The 27,630-nt window shown below is 46.9% G+C and overlaps 1 protein-coding gene across 1 annotated transcript in view; it reads right to left on the bottom strand.

Moving 5' to 3' along the window:
• The window catches only part of LOC147679715 (phosphatidylethanolamine-binding protein 1-like), a 97,966-nt gene extending 70,826 nt beyond the window's left edge, over nt 1-27,140 (bottom strand). Inside the window, exon 1 of the mRNA XM_086943284.1 lies at nt 26,900-27,140. Within this exon, the coding sequence (XP_086799410.1) occupies nt 26,900-27,034 (135 nt within the window). The 5' untranslated portion in view covers nt 27,035-27,140. The remainder of the gene's footprint in view (nt 1-26,899) is intronic.
• Nucleotides 27,141-27,630: the final 490 nt, after the last annotated feature.

Genomic DNA, 27,630 nt, shown 5'->3' with positions numbered 1-27,630 from the left:
GCCATTGGTTAGCCAACAACTATCCCCTTCCGCCAAACATTCCTTGTAACATCCTGATGATAGAGAGAGCTCCATGGGTAGGAGATAATAGGAAAAATCTCCCAGGGGATTGTGTAGTGGTTACCTTCGAGAACACTGAGGTCATAGACTTTATTTGTAGTTGTAGGGCTCCGAGATATCAGGCGAGCACGGTGACTGCTAGACCACTTTCATATTTCTATCTCCCACAAAATCAAGTCGACAATCGATGGAGCTGGTTTAAGGGACCTAACGGCCGTAAACCCAGACAGAAATCCAACTTTCCCTGGGAGTCACAAACCCCTGGTCGAGAGGAGGGTTGGGACGGGGGATGGAATTTGGTTAGGAACAGAGGAGGCAGACCACCGCATGGTGGACCTTTTTTTGGCCCGCATTTCATTCAACCCTATCATTACCCCCAACAGCTGAATGGTCCTGTTAATCCCCTGTATCTCCCTATGGCGAATCGCTTTGAATGTCTCTCAAACACAGACTGGGTTGACTGACATATACAGGGCTCTCCAAAGGGAAGGGGACCTCAGACCATCTTAACTTCTCCCTGTGAGGTAGTGACAACAATAGATCCACCCATAGGTAATCTTCCTTTTACCCCTGATAAGAGTCTGGCGGAGCTTGAGAGCCAGAGTATACCTATTCCCCCCACCGATCCTATGGCGCCCTGTAAAATTCTCACCTGGAATGTGGCAGGTTTAAGTTCAAAGGCTCTAGACCCTATATGGCAAGGGTTTGTAAAACAATACGACATTATGGGATTTCAAGAAACATGGGATACCACAACAAACTTTGCACTGGATGGCTTCTGCAGTTTTTTCATTCCCGCAGTTTCTGGTGCAAGAGGAAGAGCAAAAGGCGGTCTATTAACACTGTGTTCCTTGGATCTGGTAGGAGCATTTAGACAAATAGAAACCGCATCCGCAAACACACTAGTCGTGGAGTGGACCCTACCTGATTCCCAAACTTTTTTATTGGTTAACTTTTACAACTCAAAGGAGTCCCCCTGTGTGAATGAACATTTGACTTTGTTATTAAATTTCTTGTCAGCCTATAGATATGATTGCACCCCTGCCCCAGAGATGATAATCCTGGGCGATTTTAACATCCACCCCTGCGAGGGAGATTGTCTTAATGATAGATATGGGGGCCTACCAACAGAAGCCATTCCCCATTTCGAGCACACAATGGAGGGTGAGTGTCTCGAGTCTCTCTTAGCGAATCTAAACTTATTTGAACTTGATCAAAGTAAGAAGGATCCCAGAGCCCCAACTTTTGTGGGCAAAGATGCTAACACCATCATAGATTTTATTTTTGTATCTTCTGGGGTTTTGGCAAAGGCACGCGAGTACATGGTGGTCACCGCTAGTTTCAGTGATCACAATCCTGTTCTCTTGTTGCTGGATCTAGATTGCTTTCGGACCTGTATATCGACAGACGTGGTAGCCCCAAAGGATTTGAAGACTAAAGACCAGGGAAGGCGACTAAAATGGGAGCAAGTAGTTCCCGAACAATTCTTTCAGTTACTCGCCCAAGAGTCCGAAGCCAACATGGCAGTGTGTCTGGATCCAACTGCCCGGGGATCTGAGGTCGTGGCTGCCTGTGAGGAGATTTGTGCAAGGATCTCCAAGAATCTGGAGTTAAGGTCTGCTGGGCAAAGGAACAAGAAAACTCATAAATGGTTTAATAAAGAATGCTCGCAGAAACACACTGCCCTGCTGAAAGCCCTAAAACAAAAACCTAGGGACAGGCTTTTAGTGGCTAATCTAAGGAAGGACTATAAAATCGCAGTCCTCAATCGTAAATCTCAAATTAAGGAGGAAGCGTGGGAAAACCTATTATCTTTGGATGTTTTGCGAGATAGCAAAAAGTTCTGGGCCACTGTTAACCAGCCTTTTTTTTCCGAAGATGGAAAAACTGACTTGGATTGTGTGATAGAAGATGGCAGATGGTTCGGCCACTTTGAAAATATTTATGAATCCACAGCATCTGGTTCACCTGATAGTGCCCATGACTCTCCCAACTTGGTAATGGAATTCAGCACTTTGGAGGTCGAAAGGGCGATTAAAGACACAAGTAAACACAAAGCCCCGGGCACTGACGGGGTCCCTGCAGATCTATATATCCAATACCCTCAATTTTGGTCAAAGATATTAACGAACATTTTTAACGCTATACCCACAGGTGGCTTCCCTTCCTCTAGGTTCACCACCATCATCGTGCCTATATTCAAGAAGGGGAACAGGGGGGATCCGGCCTGCTACAGGCCAATCTCCTTGCTGGACTCTGCCGTCAAGATCTTGGGCAGAGTCATCTTGCAAAGGCTCGGGGGTTGGCTTGAGGAGAGCGGGATCCTGTCGGACCTACAATATGGCTTCAGGGCACACAGAGGGACTATGGACCAGTGTCTTAACCTTCACCTTATTATTAGTAAGTACACTGTGGTGAAGGGGGGGCTTCTTTACTTAGGTTTTATGGATCTATCATCCGCCTTTGATTTGGTCAACCGCTCGAAACTGTGGATTATTTTGCTTAATATGGGTTTGGATACAACTCTGGTCAATTTTTTACACGATCTTCATTTAAATTTGTATGCTTCTGTTAGGGTGAACAGGGATGGGAGGTGCACAGCGAAGTTTAAGTCCGGGAGAGGTGTTAGACAAGGTTGTATCCTGGCACCTCTCCTTTTCACACTGTACATCAACTCCCTGGGGAAATCATTGAACTCAGTCACCCCGGATATTCCACGTATGGGGGGGGGTACCAATCCCGGTCCTCCTCTACGCGGACGACGCTGTCCTCTTAGCTCGGACTGGCACAGGCCTCCAAAAACTATTAGATCATTTTGGCCTCTTTATGGAAGCACTGGACCTTAAGATCAACACTGCCAAATCCCATGTCATGGTTACTGGTTCGCGAAAGAAACACACGAAGATCAGGTCCTTTAGCTGTAACAGCTCACCAATCTCCAGGGTCCCTTTCTTTTGCTACTTGGGCGTCACTTTTGACGAGAAAGGCACGTGGGGCGCACAAATGAGGATAAAACAGAACGGAGTTACCAGATCCACCACAGCCCTTCTGCATTTCGCCAAAAGATTGGGCTCAAGACCTATGGAAGCCATGACGCGTATCTACAAAGCTAAATGTCTGGCAATTGCTTCCTATGGAGCCGCCATATGGGGCTATGTTGCAAGCCCAGGTATTCAAATCGCAGAAAACAACTTCATACGAGCCTTGCTATCTCTCCCAAAATCATCCCCTATACATACAATTCACAATGAAATAGGCCTGGGTCACGTCACTGACCTCCTAAAAATGTCCCCAGTGTTATGCTGGGTTAAAACCTGGACAAATGAGGAAATCAGCCTAAATCATTGTATTCTGAAAGACTGTATGTCTCTGGACAAAGCCGATAACATCCCGTGGCTGGCGTATGTTAGAGCGGCATGCGCGAGGCTAGGACGTCCAGAAATGTACTCTCTGCCACATAATTTAAAAAAAGAGGATATAAAATGGGTCAAAGTGCATTTCCAAAATTTGTTGGAGGGTGAAAGGGAAATGGTTGAACTTGGCAAACCGATGGTACGTTCACTCTTCCAACTTTCTTCAACTACAGCCATGGAACCTTATCTGAAATATGTCACCAAGCCCTATCATCGCTTTTTACTTATAAGGTTCAGGTTCAACCTAATACACCTTGTGCTTGGCTCGCAGTCAAAGTGGGGCTCACCAGAAAACTTACCCCCCTGTTCCTGTGATTGTTTTTCTATACAGGACACCCTTCACTTAGTTATGCTCTGCGAACATTACCTGGTGGCTCGGAAAAAATTCCTGGTCCCTATCCTGAAAGATCTGAACTTTGTCCAGGTTCGGCCAGCTTTACTATACTTACAGATGCTGAGCTCGGTACAGGTCACATATGGGGTTGCCTGTTTTCTGGTAGCAGCTGCCAGACAAAATAAATTAAGATCTGCTGCTACTATGAATCACCTAAATTGATATTTGCTGAAATGGACACCTACCATACCTATCTTTCTTTTTTAAACTTTGTAAATTTTTAACAAAAAATCTTTACTGTGTTTTTATGAAGGAGTTGCAATCTTTTTTTCATACATGTTTAATTGTATTTTAACTTGGTATCATGTACGATGTTCTGCTTTTATGGTTTTAATTAACCGAATAAAGTTTCTTTGACTGACTGACTGACACTGTCAGGAAATGTCAGATGTAAAATGAGCATGTCCTCCTTTTAATATTAAGTACCCTGCCTTGTCGTCTACTTCGTCCTTTCCTAGGGGTGACTTATACATATTAAAAAGGAAGGTTGTTACTTGGCAAAAGGGTTTATTTTACTAAGTCGTGTTGGCAGTTTAAATGATGTCTGGCTAGGCTGCAGGCCTGACTAAATTAATCTGAGCTCACCTCACTGGTAGCTATGGCACATTGCAGATAGGTTTAACCTGGGGCAATGTGTAAAGTTTTAAGTAGTAGCAAAGCTGAAAAAAAGTGGAAACACCTAACAATAAAAATCCCAAACCAAATTAGAACCAGCATTAAAAATGCAATAGGTCTTGCCTTTCATTAAGTTAAATCCATTTGCTTTGCTACACAATACCATTAACGAAGCACATGGCTTTAACTTAATCAAAGGCGAGACCTATAGCATTTTCAATGCTTGTTTCACTTAGTTCCACTATTATTTTATGCCGGTCAGTCCAGCACGTCCCATTCTTTGTTCATTTTCCATTTTGTTTCAGCAGTTTCTCTCATCCCTCTACCAACCTCCCCTTCTTAGCAATAAAACGCAGCATTTGTTAGTTCTTAAAAATGTACAAGCATCTCGTGTGGGCAATAGCTTCTGAACAGCAGACAGAAGAAAGTGAAACCATTCTGCGCATCAGAGACTTGAGAGATGTGAATGGGTGTGTGCGTAAGGCTGCTGTCACTTTTTGAGCAACCAATGAGAGGCAGCAGGCTGTCAGCCAATCCGAGCTTGTGCTGCCCACAAGGTTCACAGTGTGGCAAAGAAAACTAGACCCAGCATGAGAAGTTAGGGGTTGCGCTAGAAATCGGAAGCCAGTGAGGTGAGGCGAAAATATGGAAGTGCATGGAACATGGCGCAGATTGTGAAATGTGAGCTAGTGTTAAGGATATTTGGAAACAATGACGCAACCACACAATAGATTTTTAAGGAACGCCGGTGCAGTTAAGTTACTCTGCAAGTGGAAGGGGGTGGATGTTTGACTGAAAGGGATCTAGAGCGGCGTTTTCATGTCACGCCATTCCAGGCATGTGTAGATTATTTACTTTTTCCACACTGCATTTGCAATATTACAATTACAAGAAAGCAAGTTAAATCAAATGTGAAAGAGTGACCTTTACATGCATAATAGTTGTTGTCGCATTACATAGGCTATAGGTATAGGGTAACTCTAGATTATGTCTTAGTGCCTTGTTTACTCAAGCAACAATTTAGATCTTGCCACAATTTATTATCGTCAGAGTTTCCGAATAAATCCGCCATCCTTTATGCTGTTGTGAAGGTTACTTGTAGCCAGTCTGTTTTTCACCTATCAACGATAATCATCAGAACCTTTAGTGTCAATTTCCTTACTGTTACTGTGTTGTCCTTGTGCCAGCGTGATGCTTTTAAAACAGTTTTATTAATTTTCAGTATATTCAATGCATAAGTGCAAGATAACATTCATGGCAAAATCAAAAGATGCACTCTGTCTTCCCCGTTGATGGCTTGATAAGTGAATGAGTATTCATATCCAAAACTTCAACATATTAGCAACATCTCTGATCGCGCTGAAAGTTTAAAAACAAGCGCGCGCCTCGTGCTGAAAGTAAAAAAACGTATTTAAAAAAAGTTTGACTAAGAGAGGAGGAGGCAGCAGGGGGAGGAGAGAGGGGAGGGGGCCTGCGCCTGTTTCCCTTGTGGGAGAGATCAGGAACCATCTGTTAATTACAATCAGATGGTTTCAAAGCTCGCTCCCGCAAGGGAATCGCCAAACGTGCAAGCGTTGCCATTGAAAGCAATGCAATGTGTGCATGTTTTTGGCTCAAAAAGTGAACCGATCACTAAAGGCCTCCTCCTGTGTAACGCATGCGCGCTGCGTAGTTGAGACCTAAAAATAGTAAAATGTAATAGTGATACCAAAATGACAAAAACCCAATAAGGGGAACTGAAGATATGATTTTCCGTTTAAGGGAAAATAGTGCCAAAAATCACACAATGCCATGGGCAGGTCAGTAGACCAGCATCTAGGTGCTATTTCAAGCAGAATGGGATGGCATGCAGGTCAGATACAAAACAAGGTCTGATAGGGCTAAGGGTTTTCACTTGTGAATCAGTTTCAGTCTCAGTGAGGTAAGGCAGCAGTCTGTATCAGAGGAGTCCTCACAACGTCAGGAGGGCATTGGACATGGTCCAGCTGAAGCTGTTGGTTTTGCCTGCAAAAGCTCTGAGCAGGAGCAATTCAAAATTCACACACAAGGAAGTCCTCAGCCAACAGGATACTTTTAGTGCCTTAACACCGTCAAGGCTTTTACCTTTGGACATAATCTCTTTTTTGTGGGGATCGGAAGTCTCCGGCTGGAAAAGGCTGCAGGCTGCATCCCACTACCGTGAGGTTCCGTGACAACTGTAAGTGGTGTTTTCGACTCACACGAATATGGTCGAGTCTGGTATCTATGAACCGCAAATGACGAGTTTAGTAAGTGTGCGCAGTTTCGCTGCGCTAACTTAAACCGTTCGTTTGTTATGTGGGTTTTTCATCTGTACCCACGGGTTCCATCTTAGATACGGCATCCATTTTGTCTCTTGCCCTCAAGTAGCCAGCGAACGGACGCTGTCCGCTTCGCGACCCTGGGACTCCCAAGATATCTGCGGAAGACACATGTCCTTTGTAAGTGTCTTTATGACGAGGGGGATGCTGCTGTAAAGCAGATGGCGCCGCTCGAGGCTCATCTTGCCGCACGGACTTATTGTCTCAGCCGTGCATCTCATTAGGCACGTCCCTTTGATGCCTGTATCTCGTGTTTCCCGATACCTCCCCTTTTACACCCTTTCCGATCTCCCCACTGTCTCCATCTTCCTCTGCACCTGTCTTTGTTCCTATTTCGATCTGTTTTACTGCTGATTGGAATGCACTAATGTTGGGAAGATGGGTTTTTACAGTTGAGAACCGCCAAATGTTTCCGCACTTATGTTCCGGACCTTATGTGTATCAAAGTGACCAAAACGACCCCTCTGGGGGATGATTGTGGGAACCGGGTCATAAACTTTTGTGTTCAATGTAACTCTATGGGTAAAAACTGTATAAAAGGAGCGATCCACAGAACCAATTTGAAGCAGTCTCCCCAAGTTGCACGAGTTGTACTTGTCGTGATTTCTGTGTTCCCTGCAGCAAATAAACCTTGAATCTTTGACGCCGATGGAAGTGTCCCGTGTCTCTGTCATTCGTACGCCGGAGCAGGTTACCCACGAAGGTTTCAGGTGTTGTGCCCTGGCACCGCTGGGTCTTAAAGAACCCAGTCCTTCAGTTGGCGCCCAACGTAGGGCTGCATCAGTGGTACCGGTCCAAGCCCGACGATCGTGAGGAACTTCGTGTGAAATCTCCGAGGGAAAGTGCACTCCGCTTCATCGATCCTGTTGTCGAAACAAGTGGCCCGAAGACTTTTCCCGCGAAGATTCCCGCCTCCTGACGGCTGCGACGGACTGCTGCCCTGACTGTAGACCTGTTTTGGCGCCTGGCGTAGACCTTGGTAGAGCGAGACGATTGACGGGCCTTCCTGGAGACGCCATCGATCTTTGAGTTAAGTATTTGTGGGTCGCTCCCAGAGTTCTTGGTTGTGGTTACTTAGTGGTTGCATGGTTCCATTGCATTTGTAGTTCTTGGTACTTTGTTGTGTTGTTTGACGACTGCAGCCGCCAAAAACCGAGGGTTTTGTTCTTTGCTGGGACTTGGTAAATCCCGTAACCCTTGAAGTTTGTGAAACTCGGCTAGTGTGCAAGATGCCTGGTCGTAGTACTTTGTTCAGTTGTTTCAGACCCTGTGGTGTGGATTCCCGACTGGAGGACTCGTGTCCGATACCTCCGGTTGGAACTCCCACTTATGAACTGTACAGTAAACATGGGTTAGGCCCGATTACTTTTAATGAATACTGGATCAAATACACGAAGAAAGATGGTGACCTTCGCTGGCCACCACATGGTAGCTTCGAGGCCCCGATCTTAGATAATCTAGAGGTTAAATTGTTCGCGAAAAAGTCAAGGCCGGCCATGTTTGATGCCTTTCGGTTGTGGCGTAAAGAAGCCCGACAGAAAGAAATCAGACAGACTAAGCGAAATCAGAGAGATAGTGCTGGTACCATTGTAAAGAAAGCAGAGCAGTTCCAGCATGATAAGGAGGTTAGGGAAAAGGAAGTGTTTGACAGATTACAGCGTATGACTATAGATAAGTGCTATCCTGCTTTGCCTACGGAGTCGGAAAAGAAGGATGAGTCAGTTGAGGATCCTTTAATGTCTTATCTAATGAAGTCGCCACCTCCGTACGTACAGGGTACCACAGCCCCTGTGATTCCCCCTGTACCTGTTCCTGCACCTATTCTTCCTCCGCCTGTTCCTCAACCTGCACCCGTTTTTCCGACTGTTCCTGTTCCTTCGTCTGTTGCTATCCCTACTGCTCCTCTGCTTCCACATACTCCTGCTCCCGCTACTGCTCCTGCTTTGTTAACCCCTGCTGTTGTTTCTGTTTCTACTCCTTCACTTGTTAGTCCTGTGTCCTATACTTCTCCCTCTACTCGTAGTCGTAATTCTCCTCTTGCGGCTAGCTTCTTTCATTCGCTCGGACCTGTTCTTGGGTCCGCTGGTTCAGATGGTCCTCAGAGGCGTAGCCAGCTTCCAGGTAATAGGGAACGTGCTTCACTATATAATATGGCGATGGGTTGGATGACGCACCCCCTTAGAAATCCACCCCGTATTGTACTCGACACGTTTTGTCAGTTCAATATACCAACCCAGAGATTTGTGTTCGAGGAAATGTGCAAGGTCCTTCGTGATCAGATATCGGCCGACGCACCTGACGAGGTGCTGACCGCGTTGTCTGATTTACAGCTTCAGTTTTCGGCTGGACTGATAGTGGATACCAACGTTCGACGAGCCGTTGAACGGTTGCTATCTTTTCGTCCCACTCCTATACCTCAAGCCTTGTTTGTTGAGGATATTGAAAGACAGCCAGACGAGTCTGGTCAATTTCCTATGCGAGAAGTTCCACCGGTTTGGATACCACCTAATCCTAATGCCGCTCCTCCGACGACAGTGGGGCATTTCCAGAGGATATGGATACATCTCCCATGGAAACGCTCGGAAGTATTGCAGGTGAAGCAATCTTTGCCTGACCCACGCAAAAATCCTACAGGGTATTACAAGGAATTATCGCAGCTCGTAGATGCTACGGTAATGAATCTTGCCGATATCGATATGTTGTTCGGCAATGTCGTACCGCAACCGGTATGGGCTAAGATTCGTCATGAAAACCACCCGAATGAATTAGGTGGTGATTGGGCTGCCATTGTAGCGGCAGATGCCGGACAAACGGCTGCTGCTAAACCCGACCAGCTGATTGTTGACCTTCCTCAAAGAATTATAACATTAATGAAAACTCTTATGCCAGCTATGAGGGTGAACTGGGACAAATTGTCAGCTTGTAAGCAAAAGAAGGACGAGAGTGTTTCCGATTTCTTTACGAGGTTCGAGGAGGCATTCATCGACCATAGTGGTCAGGATATGAGCACTGAGGGTGGTCAGAGGTTGTTCGTGGATAAATTTGTTTCGAACTTATTGCCCGATTTGAGCAATAAATTGAAAAATTCAGAAAGTGCATGGGCCGTTTCTACTTCAGCTCAGATATTGGCTACGGCACAATATTACGAGAATAGAGAGAAGGAGGAAAACGACCGTGCTGATAAAAAGACGAAAGAGCTAAAAACTAAAGTGTTGTTGCAACAAGCATATCCTCCACGTTCAAATCAGAATGCATCCCAACAGAATAGATCGCAGTCGCAATCGAATCGATCACAGCCGCGTAATGACTCCTCCTCCCAAAGATCCTCGTTGGGGTATAATCAATGTGCTTATTGTAGACAAGAGGGTCACATTAAATTCAATTGTCCTGTTTTAAATGAACGTAATAGTGGTAACTCATCTAGAGGAGGTCGTGGTGGTTCGCAGCAGGCACCACGTGGTAGAGGTCGTGGTGCTCAGAACGATCGTTCAGATAACTCATCGAATTCTGATAATTGTTTTGATCAACGTGGATCGTCGCAAGGACGATCTGCGCAGTACAATGTAGACGACTATTACGTCGATCAGGGAACTGACGACAGTAATTACTAGGACAGCCATAGACAAGGAAAGGGAGTGGTATCAGTTCCGGTTGATCAGAGAGGGCCTTACGTCGCAGTTGCTACATCGGGCGTCGTTGAGCCTTTTCTGTTGGACACTGGTGCAGCGAAAAGTTCCATTAAGCATTCGAAACTCCCTTGCGCACCTTTGTCTGGCTTAACAAATGTTTCCGTTGGATTCTCTGGCGCCCCCGTTAGCAATCCAGTTTCGCGCCCTTTGCCCCTTAAAATTGGGCCTCGTGAGCTAGAAGCTCCGTTGATTTTAACCACGGGTTGTGGTGAAAATCTTTTGGGCCTGGATTTGCTCAAACGTTTGTATGCGACTTTGTATTGTTCTCCTGCGGGTGTAAAGCTTACGTTGGGAGAGAGGGTTGTCTCTCCCATGTACTTGTCTCTCGATAAGCTTCCACCGGAATTGAGTTCTCTTCCTGCGTCTTTGTGGGCGACAGGTCCCAACGATGTGGGCCTACTTGATATCTCCCCTTATGTTGTTCAGCTGAAATCTAATGTGCGATTGCCACGTATTCCCCAATATCGTATCTCCCTTGATGGTGAACGAGCACTGTTAGCGATCATTTATGATCTGATCGAGAAAGACGTCATTGAAGAGACTCGGGAAAACGTGTGCAACAGCCCTGTATTGCCCATTCTTAAACGTACTGATCCTTCAAAACCGCCTTTTTATCGCTTTGTTATCGATTTACAGGAGGTGAATAAAATTGTGGTTCCTCAATTCCCTGTTGTGCCTGACATCACGGCGCTACTGACTCTGATTCCAGCTTCTGCATCGTGGTTTTCGGTGATTGACTTGAAAAATGCGTTTTTCGGCATCCCGATTGCTGAGGAGAGCAGAGACCTTTTCGGTTTCTCTCTCGGTGGACGCAGCTTCCGGTTTAAGCGCGCTCCTCAGGGCTACTGTGAAAGTCCATCGATTTACAGCCAAGCCTTGAAGGGTCAACTGGATGCGTTTAGGTTGCCGGCCGGTGCGGCCTTAATACAATACGTCGACGACCTATTGGTGGCTGCTGATACTCAGGACATTTGCAAGATTGCTACGGTGTTGTTGCTGCAACATCTCTGTGACTTGAATCATAAGGTGTCCCCTTCTAAACTCCAATATTGTTGTCAAGAAGTAACCTATCTAGGTCACTTATTGTCAAAGGAGGGAAGGAGGTTGACCCCAGAGAGAATTGCAGCAATTGCGCGCATGGCTGTGCCACAAACCCAAAGAGATGTGCGTGCCTTTCTAGGTATCACGTCGTACTGTAGGCAATGGATTCCAAATTTTTCATTGCTAGCGAAACCATTGGTGGCTCTTACGTGCAAGGATGTTTCGACTCCTTTACCATGGACGGAAGAATGTCAGAAAAGTTTTTCTGAACTGCGTGATTCATTATGTTCGGCTCCTGTGTTAGGTACTCCTGACTATAGCAAGCCGTTTACATTATATGTTCACAAGAGAGAAGGTTGTGCTTTGAGTGTCTTAACGCAACCTTTTGGTGGTAAGCAACGTCCATGTGCATATTTTTCCTCGACCTTGGACCCGGTAGCTAGAGCATTGCCGAGTTGTTTACGAGCAACAGCGGCAGCCGCGGTCTCCATCCGACAATCAGCAGGATTGGTCATGGATAATATGCTTACGGTGATGGTCCCGCATGCAGTCGATACTCTTTTTAATCGTACGAAAACTCAGCACTTGACGAGTGCGAGGTTGTCTGGGTACGAGTTGACGCTGTTGGCAAGCCACATTCAAATAAAACGTTGTAATGTCCTGAACCCGGCAACTTTGTTACCAATTAGCACAGAGTCAGATGAAGTAGCAGAACATGATTGTTACTTGAGGACAGAAGAAGAAACAAAAGGTCGAGTGGACCTTAAAAACACCCCATTGGAAGAACCAGATGGTACACTGTATGTGGATGGTTCATGTTTCAAGTTGCCGAATGGTGATGTGACTATTGCTTATGCTGTTGTAACGTTGAATACTGTTGTTGAGACTGCAAGATTAAATCAGACTTCTGCCCAAGCTGCAGAGCTGATTGCTCTTACTAGAGCATGTGTGTTAGCGAAAGGGAAACGTGTGAATGTGTTTAACGACAGCCAATATGCATTTGGCGTCTCACATAGTTTTGGACGTTTGTGGAGAGAGAGAGGTTTTCTAACATCGCATGGTACGAAGATTCAGCATGGTCAGCTTGTGAATGATCTTTTGGATGCACTTACGTTGCCTAAGCAAGTGGCGATTGTTAAATGTAGTGCGCATCGTAAGGTGACGGATGATGTTGGTCGTGGTAATGCGTTTGCGGATGAGACGGCTAAGGAGACTGCCCGGAACCTTAGCACTCGAATGTATGTGACGAGTTCGGTTAGGTGGCCTACAGAATCGAGTATGTGTGAGGACACTATCGAGAGTGTAAAGGCAATTCAGAATGAGGCCACCGAGGCTGAAAAGATGAAGTGGAAAGAAAGTACGGGAAAGTTGGATGCGAATGGTTGTTGGATTGATTTGTCTGATCAGAAAAGATGGATGTTACCGGATGCGTATGTGCTGGCCGTTGTGACAATGGCGCATGGGTTAGCACATATTAGCGCGAAAGGTATTTGTAAATTGTTGTCCCCTGTGTGGAAGAATGATGGTATTACGAAGTGTGCTGAACGCTTGGTTAAGAATTGTATGGTGTGTATGATGTACAATCCTGGCAAGGGAACCCCAACTCCTCCTGGCAGTTTTGCTCCCCCTTCATGTCCCTTTGAGGTGATCCAATTGGACTTCATCCATATGGAGCGATGCAATAACCTGAAATACGTTTTAGTTGTGGTTTGCGCATTCTCCCGATGGATCGAGGCTTATCCTCTCAAAGACAATACTGCTTTGTCTACTGCGAAAATCCTACTGAAGGAATATTTTCCTCGGTATGGAATGCCTAGAGTCGTGTGGTCAGATAACGGAAGTGAGTTTGTGGGTAGTGTGATGAAGAGTGTGTGTAAGGGCCTTGGAATTAATCAGAAATTCCACAGCGCCAATCATCCCCAGTCAGCTGGTTTGGTTGAAGGGTATAACGGCACCCTTAAGCTAAAGCTAGCGAAGATTCAGGCTACGACTGGTCTTTCGTGGCCTGACGCTTTACCCTTAGCATTACTGTCCACTAGGGCGACTGTACACTCCCGAGTAGGGCTTAGTCCCTATGAAATAGTGTTTGGTCGTCCTGCCAATGTTTGGGGGGTTCCTAGGCCAGGTATTTTTTGTGATCTCGAATATCCAATGTTGATCGATTATCTTCATGACTTGACTGCTAAACTGAGGTTAATTCACCAACAGGTTCACGAAGCATTGCCGACGCGGACGGAGGGTCCAGGCCACCAGCTCCAGCCCGGAGATTGGGTGGTGACGCGGAACTTTTCGCGCAAGAACAACTTGGACCCGAGGTTCACCGGACCCTACCAGGTCCTCCTTGCCACGAGAACTGCAGTTCGTCTTGAGGGGCGGAAGAATTGGGTGCACGCCACCCACACGAAGAAAGTCCCCATCCCGTTGCCAGCAGACTCGTGGGTGAGGAAAGGCATTGCATCAACTGAAACCGAAGGATTGTCGGCGTTTGTACCTTTCAGCGACGCACAACCTGTCGGAGAATCCTCAGTGCAGCAGAGAGACACTGTTGAACAATTGTCAGCAAAGGACTCAAGACCAGAACATTCAGCTGATCAACAGGACGCTGTCCCTTCAACGGATCCTTTGTTTCACGAACACACACGTCCTGGGAAAACCCGATACTTTTTGCGATCTAGCACTAAAGACTAATAAAAGATCCTGCTTTGTTGTATTGACAACTGCATTATCCCGTTTTCCACGATCAGTTTGAACATTCGTACCATTGTAATTATTTTGTACATATTCATTGAGCTTCGTTCCTTACACTTTTTGCTTCCACAGCTGAGAGACATTGTTTCTGCATATACACTTGTGAAATAAAGGCCGTAGGGCCGCACGCGTACTTCCTTCTGGATAGTAGGTCTTGACGCTAGGTTAAAGACCGTCGGTTCCTGGGAACTCCTAGGGATTGACTATTGCTACACAGAACGAAGTGCGTCAAGAAACGTTGCGGACGGTCATAGGGAATGGCATTTTCGAAGCTGACGGATTTGGAAGGAGCTCAGGCTCATAGATTCAAGCTGCAGCAACTCAGTCGTACCAAATGTTTTATATTCCAACTATTCGTATTGTTTTTGATTGCTTCTGCATTTTTGGCGGGTGGGGTGTATTACACGATGTTTTACTTCTTACCTACTGCTACACCTACTCCTACCCCTGACCCTAAACTTACCTCCACTGCTTCTCCTCATTCCTTTCATATCTTACCTGAACACAAACAGGCGAGACGTGCAGAATTCCGCAATAATTCCTTTATTCAGCTCCTCCATCAGCATCAGTTAGTGGTTAACACTACTAATTGTTGGGTGTGTGGGTTGATGCCACATACTACGGATAAGGGAATTCCATATCTGGTGTTACCGTATAGTTCCCAAGGGTCTGCTCGAGCATTTCAGACAATGTTCCGAAGCGCACTGGGTTTCCACCCCATTCGAGAACCACGTTCCCCCTACTCTGGTCCTACCTCGTATCAAAAACCTTTGTCGATAGCAATAGAGGATTTAGATAGCGATATCTATGATCCCTCGCTTATTCCCGAAGAAGAGGTACAAGCCTATAGGGTCCTAAGTAGAGGCGAATATAGTGTGTTCACCAGTGAAAAGCAGCTTAAAAGCTCGCCTCCGATATGGGTCGTACCCCACATTGGTAATTTTTGTCTCATAGGTCGTGGCCGAAGATCACAAGCCCGGCTTGGAGCGAGTGCTTGCACTGAAAATTACATGCTGCCGATGGTCTCGTCCCCTGTGTTTCTGGCTGCCAAGGGTACATACTTTATCTGCCATGATCGTGCATATGCATGGTTGCCCGCTGACTTCATGGGCTCATGCTTCATCGCAAACTTGTTGCCTCCGACGTTCACTGTAGATGCCGATTATCATAAGACTAGAGTTGTGAGAGGCGTAATTAGCGAAGAGGATACTGCCGGTCAAGAGGCAGAAGACTTTTTCAAGGGTTTCCTCCCGTTTTGGGGACCTATGGTTAATAGTAGGAACCTGAGACAGTTGACTCGAGTGGTAGAATCAACCGCTAATATTACTGCCAGTGCCCTTGGTAATATCACCACTGAACTTCAGGCGGATAGGCTTATGACGTTACAAAACCGTATGGTTTTAGATGTCATCTTAGCAGATCGAGGTGGGGTATGTAAAGTGATCCATTCGAGCTGCTGTATTTTCATTCCAGATAACGCTCCAACTGTCTATCAAGCCATCTCGAAGTTGCATAAGATCTCCGAATCCATACACGTGGATGTAGGGGATTGGACGCTACTTGGGTGGTTTTGGGGCCTGATGTCGACTTGGGGTTGGAAGATTCTAATGATCATCGGAGTTGTTGTGGTGTTCCTGTTCATGTGTTGCCTTTGTGTACAGTGCGGTCCTGCCTTATGTGGCCTCTGTGCTACAACGTGTATGAGACAGCCACCTGTTACCAAGGGGACTCGGTTGGACAGAGCTATGCTACAGCAACATCTCGATGGTCTGATGAATATCGAATATGATTCCGACTAGTGCTTGCCTACATGAGGGCAAAAGGAGCGTCTGAGGTTCCGTGACAACTGTAAGTGGTGTTTTCGACTCACACGAATATGGTCGAGTCTGGTATCTATGAACCGCAAATGACGAGTTTAGTAAGTGTGCGCAGTTTCGCTGCGCTAACTTAAACCGTTCGTTTGTTATGTGGGTTTTTCATCTGTACCCACGGGTTCCATCTTAGATACGGCATCCATTTTGTCTCTTGCCCTCAAGTAGCCAGCGAACGGACGCTGTCCGCTTCGCGACCCTGGGACTCCCAAGATATCTGCGGAAGACACATGTCCTTTGTAAGTGTCTTTATGACGAGGGGGATGCTGCTGTAAAGCAGATGGCGCCGCTCGAGGCTCATCTTGCCGCACGGACTTATTGTCTCAGCCGTGCATCTCATTAGGCACGTCCCTTTGATGCCTGTATCTCGTGTTTCCCGATAACTCCCCTTTTACACCCTTTCCGATCTCCCCACTGTCTCCATCTTCCTCTGCACCTGTCTTTGTTCCTATTTCGATCTGTTTTACTGCTGATTGGAATGCACTAATGTTGGGAAGATGGGTTTTTACAGTTGGGAACCGCCAAATGTTTCCGCACTTATGTTCCGGACCTTATGTGTATCAAAGTGACCAAAACGACCCCTCTGGGGGATGATTGTGGGAACCGGGTCATAAACTTTTGTGTTCAATGTAACTCTATGGGTAAAAACTGTATAAAAGGAGCGATCCACAGAACCAATTTGAAGCAGTCTCCCCAAGTTGCACGAGTTGTACTTGTCGTGATTTCTGTGTTCCCTGCAGCAAATAAACCTTGAATCTTTGACGCCGAAGGAAGTGTCCCGTGTCTCTGTCATTCGTACGCCGGAGCAGGTTACCCATGAAGGTTTCAGGTGTTGTGCCCTGGCACCGCTGGGTCTTAAAGAACCCAGTCCTTCAACCGTTTCCACAAGGCTGGATGCCTTCTCACCAAGTGTCTGCTGAATTGGATTTGCTACTGTGGAGAAGTTCAGAGCAGGAGAAACCGGTTTTGTTAGCCCAGCAAGGGCTTATGCAAATAGGCAGGGATGGTCCCTGAGGTTTGGAAGTGCAAACGGTTTTTAAGTCCCAGCTTTTTAAGGGTGTAAAGAGAAGTCCAGTTACACAGAGTCAAGGGTTTCGGGACTATGGGAATAGCAGTTGGGGGTCAGGAGTCCCTCCAGCAGAGACCGCCAGCACGGTTCAGTTGGTACTGATCAGATGACCTGGACTCTTTAGGAGCAAGGCCTCTTGCAGCATGTTGTGGTCCTATAGCCACAAAGGAGGTCAGGCAACTGACCCTTGGAGTCCACTTTGTTCTGGGTACAAGAGAGAGCAATTACAGGCCTTCAGGGCTCCTCTCGGGTCACAGAGAGCAGGTTCAGACCACTTCTGTTTTTCCTCAGGTCCAGAACGTTTTCTGAAGTGGGTGCCTGAAGGTGCCACATTTATGCCTGCCACCAACTAGTGGGTTGGGGGGGGGGGACTCCTGGCTCCTCCCTAATCAATGGGGTAAACATTCTAAGGGGTTCCCTACCCATGTTTGCAGCACTTTGTTTGCCCTGCTGCAGGCAACTTCACAGAGCACTTCACACTCAAAATCCAAAATTTAGAGCCCCCCACCCCCAATGTGCCGACCATGTGTGCCCATCCATGCACAGGGTAATGACCGATCCCTTCTCTGTGGTCACTTCAAACCTGTTCTGGATGACAGCTACACTCCCCCTTCCCCGGGTTTGGTGCCAGGCAGATTAGGAGGACAAAAGCAGGCGCCTTTCAATGTGTCACCTAACATGTGCTTGTTACTATGAAGGCCCCTCTGAAGTGAATTAAGATGCAGCACACCTTGAATTTCCCACTACTGGATATTAATCAATTGGGTATTGCAGGCATTTTATAAATCATTGAATGTTAAAGAAAGATCTGAGGGGGTCAAAAAATGTTTTACTCTGGCACGTTAGACCTGCTCCCTTGCATTCAGTTCTTCAGCTTTACAGTCTGCTGCCAACTTTCTCAAATCCCACATCATATGTGAGATGTATTAAAGGCACATTGCATCACACATGGAGACTTTGCATTTATGCCACCTGTGCATCATCTTTTCTTATCACCGGCTGTGTGTTTCCCTTAGCCAATGAAGCTCTTTCTTGTGAGAATATCAATTCTAATATTTGTATTGATTATTATCTGTATAAATGTCTCACTTGAATACGTTTCAAACTTAAAGCCCTCAAACAGGGGTTCCAGCCAAACCAATGACTACTGATTGAAACGTCATTGCACTCAAGCAATGCAGTATAAAAAAATTAACATTCTATCTTTATTTCCCTTCCCACATGACCAAAAAGCAACACCAGTTTGACACAATAATAGGGTCTTACTCAAAAAAAGAATGGACAGGTTACTTTTCATGAAAATATAGGGCAATGCAAACTCCTCCAGCAGTTGGCCAAGTTAGGCTCTCTAGTCAATTATTTCAGTTTGAACGCATGCAACAAGTGGTATTACTGATATTAGAGTGAGCCTACAAGCACATCACTGACTAGGTTTGCAGAGTTAGCTTCCGTAGTGCCACAAAATCATCCAAGATAGGTCAAAATCTTCATCTGGAACATCCTGCAGGAGGAGCAGGTACTACAAAAAACAAGCATTTGCAATGCAGTAGGTCTCGCATTTATTAGAGTTTGAGCTATTGGCATTGTAAATGACAATGCCTTTTATTCATGTGTTTCGAAAACCTGCAAGTGGTGCATAAACACGCACTTTGTACATATAGTCCTTTCTTACGAGAAGCAAGGCTGTCAGTAAAAGAGACTGCCAGCTTTGCTTCTCATAAGCAAGAACTATAAGTACAAAGTGCTTGTTAACGCACAGCTTGCAGGTTTTCAAATGCATAAATAAAAGGCATTGTCATTTACAATGCCAATAGCTCAAACTCTCGCAAATGTGAGCCCTAGTGCATTGCAAATGCTTGTTCTGTTTCCCCCCAAAATCCAGGAATCCGGCAGTGAGAAGACTAATAACGGCATCCACTAATGCCAGCAGCTCCTGTACAGCAATGCTGAGTCTCTGCTACCAGCACTAGGCCCTGCACCCCGGCCCAGACCCGGGGTCACACCCGCGCACCGTGCACATCTGGGACCTTGACCCTTGGCCTGAAACCCCTATACACTGAGCCACAGGCCCCCACGCACCGAGAAAGTTCCCCACAGGACCACCCCTGAATAGGTAACAGGAAGCCAGGGCATGTACCATTCTGGGGGGAGGGGCGGGGGGGGGGGGGGTCAGCCTACACTGCATGCCATGTGGTGGCAGGTCCCATGTGTACTGACCGGTGCTAGAGAGCGTCCAGTCCTACCTGGTTTAATACCCCCTCTCGCATCACCTCCTTTCAGCCGTGGCTGGGAAAGGCAATGGGCCACATGAGAGGTGTTTTATCATTTTAATTGGAAGAGTTCCCACTTTGTGCATGTATCCTTTTATTAGTAAGCAGAAGAGCTGACCCGTTGAGCTCCGAGGTTTACCAAAGAAGATACTCTGCCTGGACCAGGGCCACTGTCGAGGCTCCTCTGCGCCTCCCTCTGGGGCCCCTCTTCTAAGCACTGTGTGTTTCCTTTGCAGGCATCTGAACGCAGCAGGACTTCTACGTGCGCCTCATTGACTCCATGATCAAGCAGGTAGGTCGATGGAGCTCTGCCGGGGGCTGTGGTGTTAGAGGGCAGAGAGGCCAATCGTGGGGTAAGGGTGAAGGCAGACAGGCCAAGAAGGCAGAGCTCCTCGTATTTACGGCTTTCATCGGTACATGCAGTACGGGTTTCACAATGGAGGTGTGTAGTTGGAGGCGTGGGGGGGTTCAGAAGCTACACTCCATTCCATAAGTTTCATAGTAATGCAAACAAAACAAAACCAGGAACTAAGCTCCCCTTCTGGAAAATACCCCGAGCTTCCGGTAGATGTGGGAGGCGTGGGATGGGGAAGGGGCATGTGACCGCCCTTAACTCAACCACCACAAGTATATATTAGGAAACTGTACCCCCTTCAGTCTGCACCTATTGCACAAGCCCTGATTGGAAAGAATGCCCCTTGGGTGGGCTTGGGGTGCTGCTCACCACAGCTTTACCACCCTAGCTGACACTTCATACACACAAAGATCCGAACGCCCAGGGCCCATACGGCATTAAATCCAAGCCGAGTATGGTCAGATTTAAAACAAGCGGAACAGGCGATAAAAGCGGGTCTGAGTTTATTTTTTGCATCGCGCTTTCAGTTCGAGTGAAAGCACGATGCAAAAAATAAACATGCGCCGCCACACGAACTGAGGCCAACACGTCCAAACTAAAACCAGCCTTTACAATATAGGGAAAAAACGGCAGCAGATTTCATCTATGTTGATAAACAGAATGGGCGTTCAGGCCAGGCCAGAGCAGTATCCCGAGGACATGTATGTGGACAATTCTACATTACTCCAGATCGACTCTCAAGTGTATCTTGTAGATCACACCTTGGCAAGATGTGCAACAAGGATGAAACATTAGATAAGATGACATTTGTGCAAAGATCCGAACGCCCAGGGCCCATTCGGCACTAAATCCAAGCTGAGTATACTTCAGGTTTAAAACAAGCAGAACAGGCGGTAAAAGCGGGTTTGAGTTTATTTTTTCATCACGCTTTCAGTTTGTGTGAAAGCGTGGTGCAAAAAATAAACATGCGACGCCAATAACAAAGCCCCCGTCCCAGCTGAGCACGTTGTGAAGCCTTTGTAAGCAGGACAAGCATGCAAGTGGTGCGCGCGCGTTCGCCACAGCGAGACATCTGTTTTGCATTATCGGGCACAATAATGCAAACCAGATGCCGCTGCTGCAAGTAACAGACACCAATAGGACATGGGCAGAGCAAAGGTGGGATGCGCCCGCCTTTGCTCAATTGCGTGCTTTCTTTGTTAAAAAGACGCACGCAAAGCCCAATAGCCGGGGGGGGTGGGACGAAAAGCACGAGTGTGTGCGATTCCTTGGTCAGTTTTGAAACCCCCTACATGAGGTCTCTTGCTGCGCGAGTATTGCTGCGCACTGCAACGCTAGGCACGAGACCTAAAAAACTGGTTCGACAGTCAATGTTAGCATAATTCTAGAGCAAAGAGGTAACTGGAATGTAAGGAGAGAAAAAAAGAAAATGCAACCATGTATTTAGCTTCTTGTCTTTTTCTTAAATGTGATGGGAGTCAGAAGCTGCCACCTTTTGAAATTCAGATGACTGTCCCAATAATTCAAAGGGCGTTTCTTCTTTCCTGGAATTCCAAAAAGAATACAAGGAGGGATGTGGAGAGGTATTTTTGGCTCATCCCGGGTGCCCTCCCTCTTTTGCTGAAGGAAGAATTGGAGGGTGCCTGGTTGGAACTTCAGGTCTACTGCTTCTGGCAGGATTTGGCAACCTGTACCGGAAAGCAAAGTCTATGCAGAGAAAAAAAGTGAGGGAAGAGAAAATGTAGTTTCTGAAAGTGAAGGAGTGGGCAGTACTAGGACAATAACATGTATTAGAAAAGAAGCCAGTGTGGCATGCACTTAAATGGAACTTCTATTTTGAGGCGACCACAAAGTCCCTCGAAACGTTCACTGTACATACTGTTATTGAAACAACACATGCACCCACCCGTGCGTTCATGCACATGGCATTAAAAGTTAAACAACCATTGGCAAGGCCAATAGGTTTCACCTACGCGAGAATTAATGGCTTTGCCAATGTCTTTTAGTGATGTTGCACAGCGGAGTGAAGTGGTATGGCGTTGAGGGACCTGTAGTGGGGTGGGGTAGAGTGGACTGGAGAGGGGTGGGGTAGAGTGGACTGGAGAGGGGTGGAGTTGAGTGGCATTGTTTGGGGGTTAGAGTGCCACTTTGTGGAGTGGTATAGAGTGGCATACAGTGAAGGAGCATACAGTGTATAGAGTAGAATGGATTGATTCAGAGTAGAGTGGTGCAGTGGCACTAATTAGAGTGGTACAGAGTGCACTGGTGTAGAATAGAGCGGTATGGAGTGGGTTAGAGTAGAGTAGCAGCTTAGAGTGCAGTGGCATAAAGTGCAGTGGTGGACCGTAAAGCACTCCTGAGTAGAATGCAGTAGCATAGAGAGGGCCGACAAGAAGAGTGTACAGTGACATGGAGTAGAGGGGCATACACTGGAAAGGCTTGGGGTACAGTGGTGTAGAATGCAATGACATTGAGCACGGTGGCGTAGAGTACAGCGGTGCAAAATAGAATTCAGAGGCGTAGAGTGCAGTTTAGTGGAGAGGGAGGGAGGGGAAAAAGCTACATGTATGCGGATAAGGGAAGACAGACTTAAAACACAAGCACTCATATAGAGTGAGTTTTTAAGCACAAAAACAAAGTAGCTCCTAAAAAAGGAGCAGTGGATGGACACAAGTTCTTGTTCCATGCTCCAGGGGATGGTCAAACACAAGGAAAGGACATGATGCTGCATGCCGTGACAAACAGGAGCGATGCAAATGAGAGCTATGGGCAGGCTGTAATCCCATTGTTTGTAAGTACATGTGCTGTATAGGTGAAACGTAAAACTAGGCTTCCAGTGATGGGAGGCTGATCAAATTTTATGACCTGGCACAAAGTAGTCACCAACCATTGATCTCTCCATAGTCTAGTGAAGATACAATAGCAACCCTCCGCACTTGGTGGCATTGTTATGTGTGCAAAGCTCACAGCCTCGGGGAATCTACAACTATGTTAAAAGAAAGAATATTAAAGAGCTTGTGAAACATCCAAAAGTTGGCTTAGATTCAAGAAGTCACTGGGCAATAGAAAAACTCCATGCCAGACAAAGGAACAAAACAAATTGGAGGCAGGATGGCACAGTTCTAGATGCCCAAGGGGCAATTTTAAAATGTTGCATAGGGGACAAGCGGGCCGTGGCGATAAAGTTCTCCTAGAGTCTGTAGTCCTGCATTGTGCCACTGTTGCAACTTGGCAGTTGTGAGCTCTCTCTGACCTATAGGAGTGAGCTCTAAGGGGAGCGCAGGGGCGTAGGGCATTGTGTTTCAGGTTATGTAGAGGCTTCTTCAGTAGCATCTGTATGCCAAGTTCAACATTCAACATCGCGTTCGTGCACCAGGGTGGAAGAGTTTGAGGATCTGGGCTCTCTGCCATCCATCTGGCGATCCACTGGAGTTGAGCTGCCAGGAAGTAGTGCTCGAGACAGGCGCTGCCAGACCCCCTGGTCAGTGGGCAAATATAATTTATTTATAGCGGCTCTGCCGACTGGGGCCCCATATGAAGTCTCTGACCATATACTCCAGGGTGGCGAAGAAGGAGGCTGGTTTTAGATAGGCAGGTTGGCAAAGTAGTACAAAAACCTTAGTAGAGCCCCCATCTTTACCAATGCCACTCTGCCTGTCACTGCGAGGGGGAGTGGCCGTTAGTGTCCTGTCTAGGTTGCCGTCAAATAGATCTAGCGGCTGGTGATATATTCGTATTCCATGGCAGTGGAATGTGTCTGCACTCCACTTCACCCTTTCGCCATTGAGCACAAGACCTGGGTCAGGGTTTCCTGCGCCAAAGGCATAAAGCTTTGATTTGCCGATGTTTACTTTCAGCCCTGATACGGCCGCAAATTCATAGGATTTGGGCCAGATGTTCCAGTACGATTGTTGATATCCTGGAGATACACTAACAGGTGATCGGCATATAACAATACCTTATGTGTGCCATCACCTAGCAGTATGCCATCATACAGTTGCGTCCTTATCATCTCCGCTAGCGACTCCATCGCAAGCGTGAAGAGAAGGCGGACAATGGGAAGCCCTGCCTCCTCCCCCTAGCACTGGGACCATATCCGATATGTATGGGCCCGTCTTCACCCTTACCACTGGGTTTGTGTAGAGTAGGTGGGTTATTTTCAGGAATGCAGGGTTTATACCTTTCAAGTTATGTTGTTATGTTATGTTATGTTATTAACTTTTGTATCGCGCGCAGATGCCGCAGCCAAGAGGCGTCCCGGCGCTTTTGGAGATGGAAGACATAACACAACAGTGATGACCAAAGCACAGTGCTATACAGCAGAGAATAAGTGGGTTTTTAATTGTTTCCTAAACTGCAACAAATCGTGGATGGAACGAAGTGAAGCAGGCAAAGAGTTCCATAGTGAAGCCGCCATAACCGAGAAAGAGCGTCCACCCATTCTGGACTTTTTAAAACGAGGAACAATGGCCAAATTAGACCCTGCAGACCGAAGAGCTCTAGCAGGGACATAGTGGAGGATGGTCTGGGAGAGAATGGAGGGGGAGGCCAAATTAAGAATTTTAAAAGTGAGGCACAAAGCCTTGAACTTAATTCTTTGGCCTACTGAGAGCCAGTGAAGGTCGCGGATAGTACTACGAGCTGAAACAAATTTGGGGAGGCCGACCAACATCCTAGCCGCCGAATTTTGTACCCGCTGAAGACGGGCAAGCTCAGCTTGGTTGATACCCAGCAACAGAGAACTGGCATAGTCCAATCTGGTCAACACCAGAGCTTGGACTATGATCTGCCTGGTGTCCGCGTCAAAAAATTTAAAAATAGGCCGTAGGCTTTGTAGAGCGCCAAAGCAGGTTCCTGCAACACGTTTAATGTGGCAAGATCTAGTACGAGGCAGCCTGCTCTCAGCCATGTGCACGTAGAATAAGTTGCTATTCTGAAGAAGCGGCACAGGTTGAGTGAGGTGTTTTGGTTTGTTACAAAGCCATTTTGGTCTGTGTGTACCAGGGCGAGAACCACTTGTGCTAGCCTGCCCGACAATACGTTCGCCAACAATTTATAATCTGTGTTGAGAAGAGCGAGGGGCCTGTAGGAGCCAATGTCCGTTGGGTCCCTGTCCGGTTTGGGCAGCGATATCAAGTGTGTCTCTCATTGTCTCCCTAGAATAAATGATAAGGATATTGCAAGTCACCTTGCAGTTTTATAACCTTCTAAAGGAAATCGGCCCTTGGCATCGTTCCTCTATATGATTTGTCTGGGACTTTCAATATCCTTATAATGTAAGGGAGGGGGTACTTTATCTCTTGTATACTTAACTACTTGCTTCTAGTGGTGTATGCAAGACTACAGTACAAATAACGTTGCCCTGCCTCCCCCAGTCAGACACCAAATGATCTCCATCCTTACCATGTCTTATTCAACTAATCTACACTTCCGTCCTAACCACTGTTATTAAATGAATGCATTCTCTTTGGCACTCCTCTTTAAGCCTCGACTCTACTGCTGATTAGTAAAACTGAAAAATTGACATACAATCAGTGGTCGAAATGTACTAAGGAAGGTGTGGGAACTGTGATGCTGCACGCAGTGGGGCAGGGTGAGATCAGTGGTGTGGTCAAAGGCATGGCAAAAAAAAAATATTCTGTAACTTTTATTGGTCTTTCATCTTTAGATAACTACATATGAAATCCAGCCCAGCTTAAATGAAAGCTAAATGCAAGTTATGTTAATTGATGTGAAAAGCACTAGTGAACATTCGGAAACCACTTATAGTTATTGGGCTGCACCAGAGAGTAATAGAATTGAAAACTGGTTGGTGCAGTGGAGAATAGTGACTTGTGTATGTTTAATACTACCTGGTCCCAGCCTGTGACAGAAAGCTCTGTGAACATGTAAGTCATTATTTTAAACGTGCATTACACACAGTTTAAGGTAAGCTGCGACAAATGAGCAAAAAGGTTTAAGATAAAAGGAGAAAAAATTGCTTTCAATTATACATTTTAGTAATACCCAGACTGTACACAGTGCACTTTTTTCATAACTGTCTTTTTAAGCACACATTTCACAGGTTAGCTGGAAGCTCCCGTACAATGCCTCTAAAAAAGAATAAATGTGTGTCACCATGAAGCTTCAAGTGATTCCATCAATCAAAGCCAATACCAGCTTCAAAGCACCCAGAATAACTAGTTGTGTACATGTACTTTTCGTTCAGGCAAGCGGCCACCCTGGCAAGAAGGCTTCTTTAGCTGTCAGCCCTCCCTCGGTTTCACAGCTCAGGAGACTCCCTGCCTGACAATTCAGCTGAAGCATTTGTCAAAATTAACCTTCTCAGGTCGGTCGACTTTTCACAAAATGTGTGGGCATGTGTTCCCTTCAGACGCTCCCCCCTCTGCCACACCCAACCACTGCATCAGAAATTGACTGTCCAAACCCTGAAATAACTCATGTAAGCCACTCTCCACTCCCCCCCCCCACCCCCACCACCACCGTGGAACGTTCAGTATGAAAGTAGAAACGGATCCTCTCTTCAGCTGATACACAATATTGCTGGAGCTGCTACAGTGTACAGATGCTCTGTAGACATGCGTTACCGAGTACCTGGATTGCCAATAGCACTTCCATCCCCTGTCGCGGCCACGACGCACTATATTTCTCATTTGGCCGTGTAAACTTAACTGCAGACCAATGATCTGGGTTGCAGTCGCAGATTGGTCTATTGGGAGTTGGTGAATGATGTGCGTGTGGCTCCGATGCGCTCTGCAAACGTACGACGAATAGAGCTTGCTGCTCTTAGCAGACGGGCAACACAACAGAAAATGTCTTGAGGTTAGGAAGAGTCCAGTGAAACTGTAGTATGGTGTCTGAGCTCGGGTACCCCGTGGGGTGGGTACGTAAAGGTACCATGGGTTGATGGGATTGCCCCAACCAAGAGATGTCAGAAGAGCAAGCTGGAAAGTGACTGCACTGAAAGCAGTCAGACGCCTTTTTGAAGAGAGGGGGGTGCTGTTTTCTCCAGAGGGTTCTGTCAACATTCGTTACCTGTGTAGGGGTCAGTTCCTTTCCCAGATGGTCCACCTCCAGGCTCCCGTAGCACAGACGGAGCGGGTGTTTGGGCTTCTCCTCCACGTCCGTGAGGCAGAGCGGCCCGGTCCAGGCGGACAGGTCTACGGGCATGGCTGAAGGCGAGATGCGCGGAGCAAAAATCCAAGAGGCGAACAAACTGAGGACTGAGTCAGACCGGGCAGAACCTTCGAGTTTAACGAAACACTATTTGGCCGCCACACCCACAAGCACAGACCCGCCCCTGCCGACGGATAAGCTCCGCCCACAGAAGGGACCGGCCCGGCTATTAGCCAGCGTGGAGCAGCCGGTGGTGGGTGCGGTTCTTATGTCCTTCTCCCTCGCCCACTTCCCAAACTGTGCCAGCGGCGCTCCACGGGACTGCCTGACGGGTTGTCTAAGGTCGCAGGGCAGAGAGGGCCGTTGCGGCTGCAGCTGATACCGAAGATTGTTTTGTAGAGATGAGAGAGAGGGATGGAGGTAGGGACGGGAGGAGGGAAGGGTGGCAGACCTCTAAACGGGCATGGTGGGTCAGCAGAGAGTACAGTGCAGGCCGACATGAGTGAGACTAACACTGAATACACAGTCTATCAGAAACCCACAATTAGAGGTGGGCTAGCCACTGAAAGTTCGAACCATTCCGAGCCTGGCTCAGTTCGAGGTCCTGTTGGACCCTAGATGCCACAGCGAGCCGAGCTTCCATGTGGATT

Source organism: Lissotriton vulgaris, chromosome 11 (genome assembly GCF_964263255.1).
Source record: "Lissotriton vulgaris chromosome 11, aLisVul1.2, whole genome shotgun sequence".
In the NCBI taxonomy this organism is placed as follows: domain Eukaryota; kingdom Metazoa; phylum Chordata; class Amphibia; order Caudata; family Salamandridae; genus Lissotriton; species Lissotriton vulgaris.
This window is presented reverse-complemented; position numbering and strand designations above follow the sequence as displayed.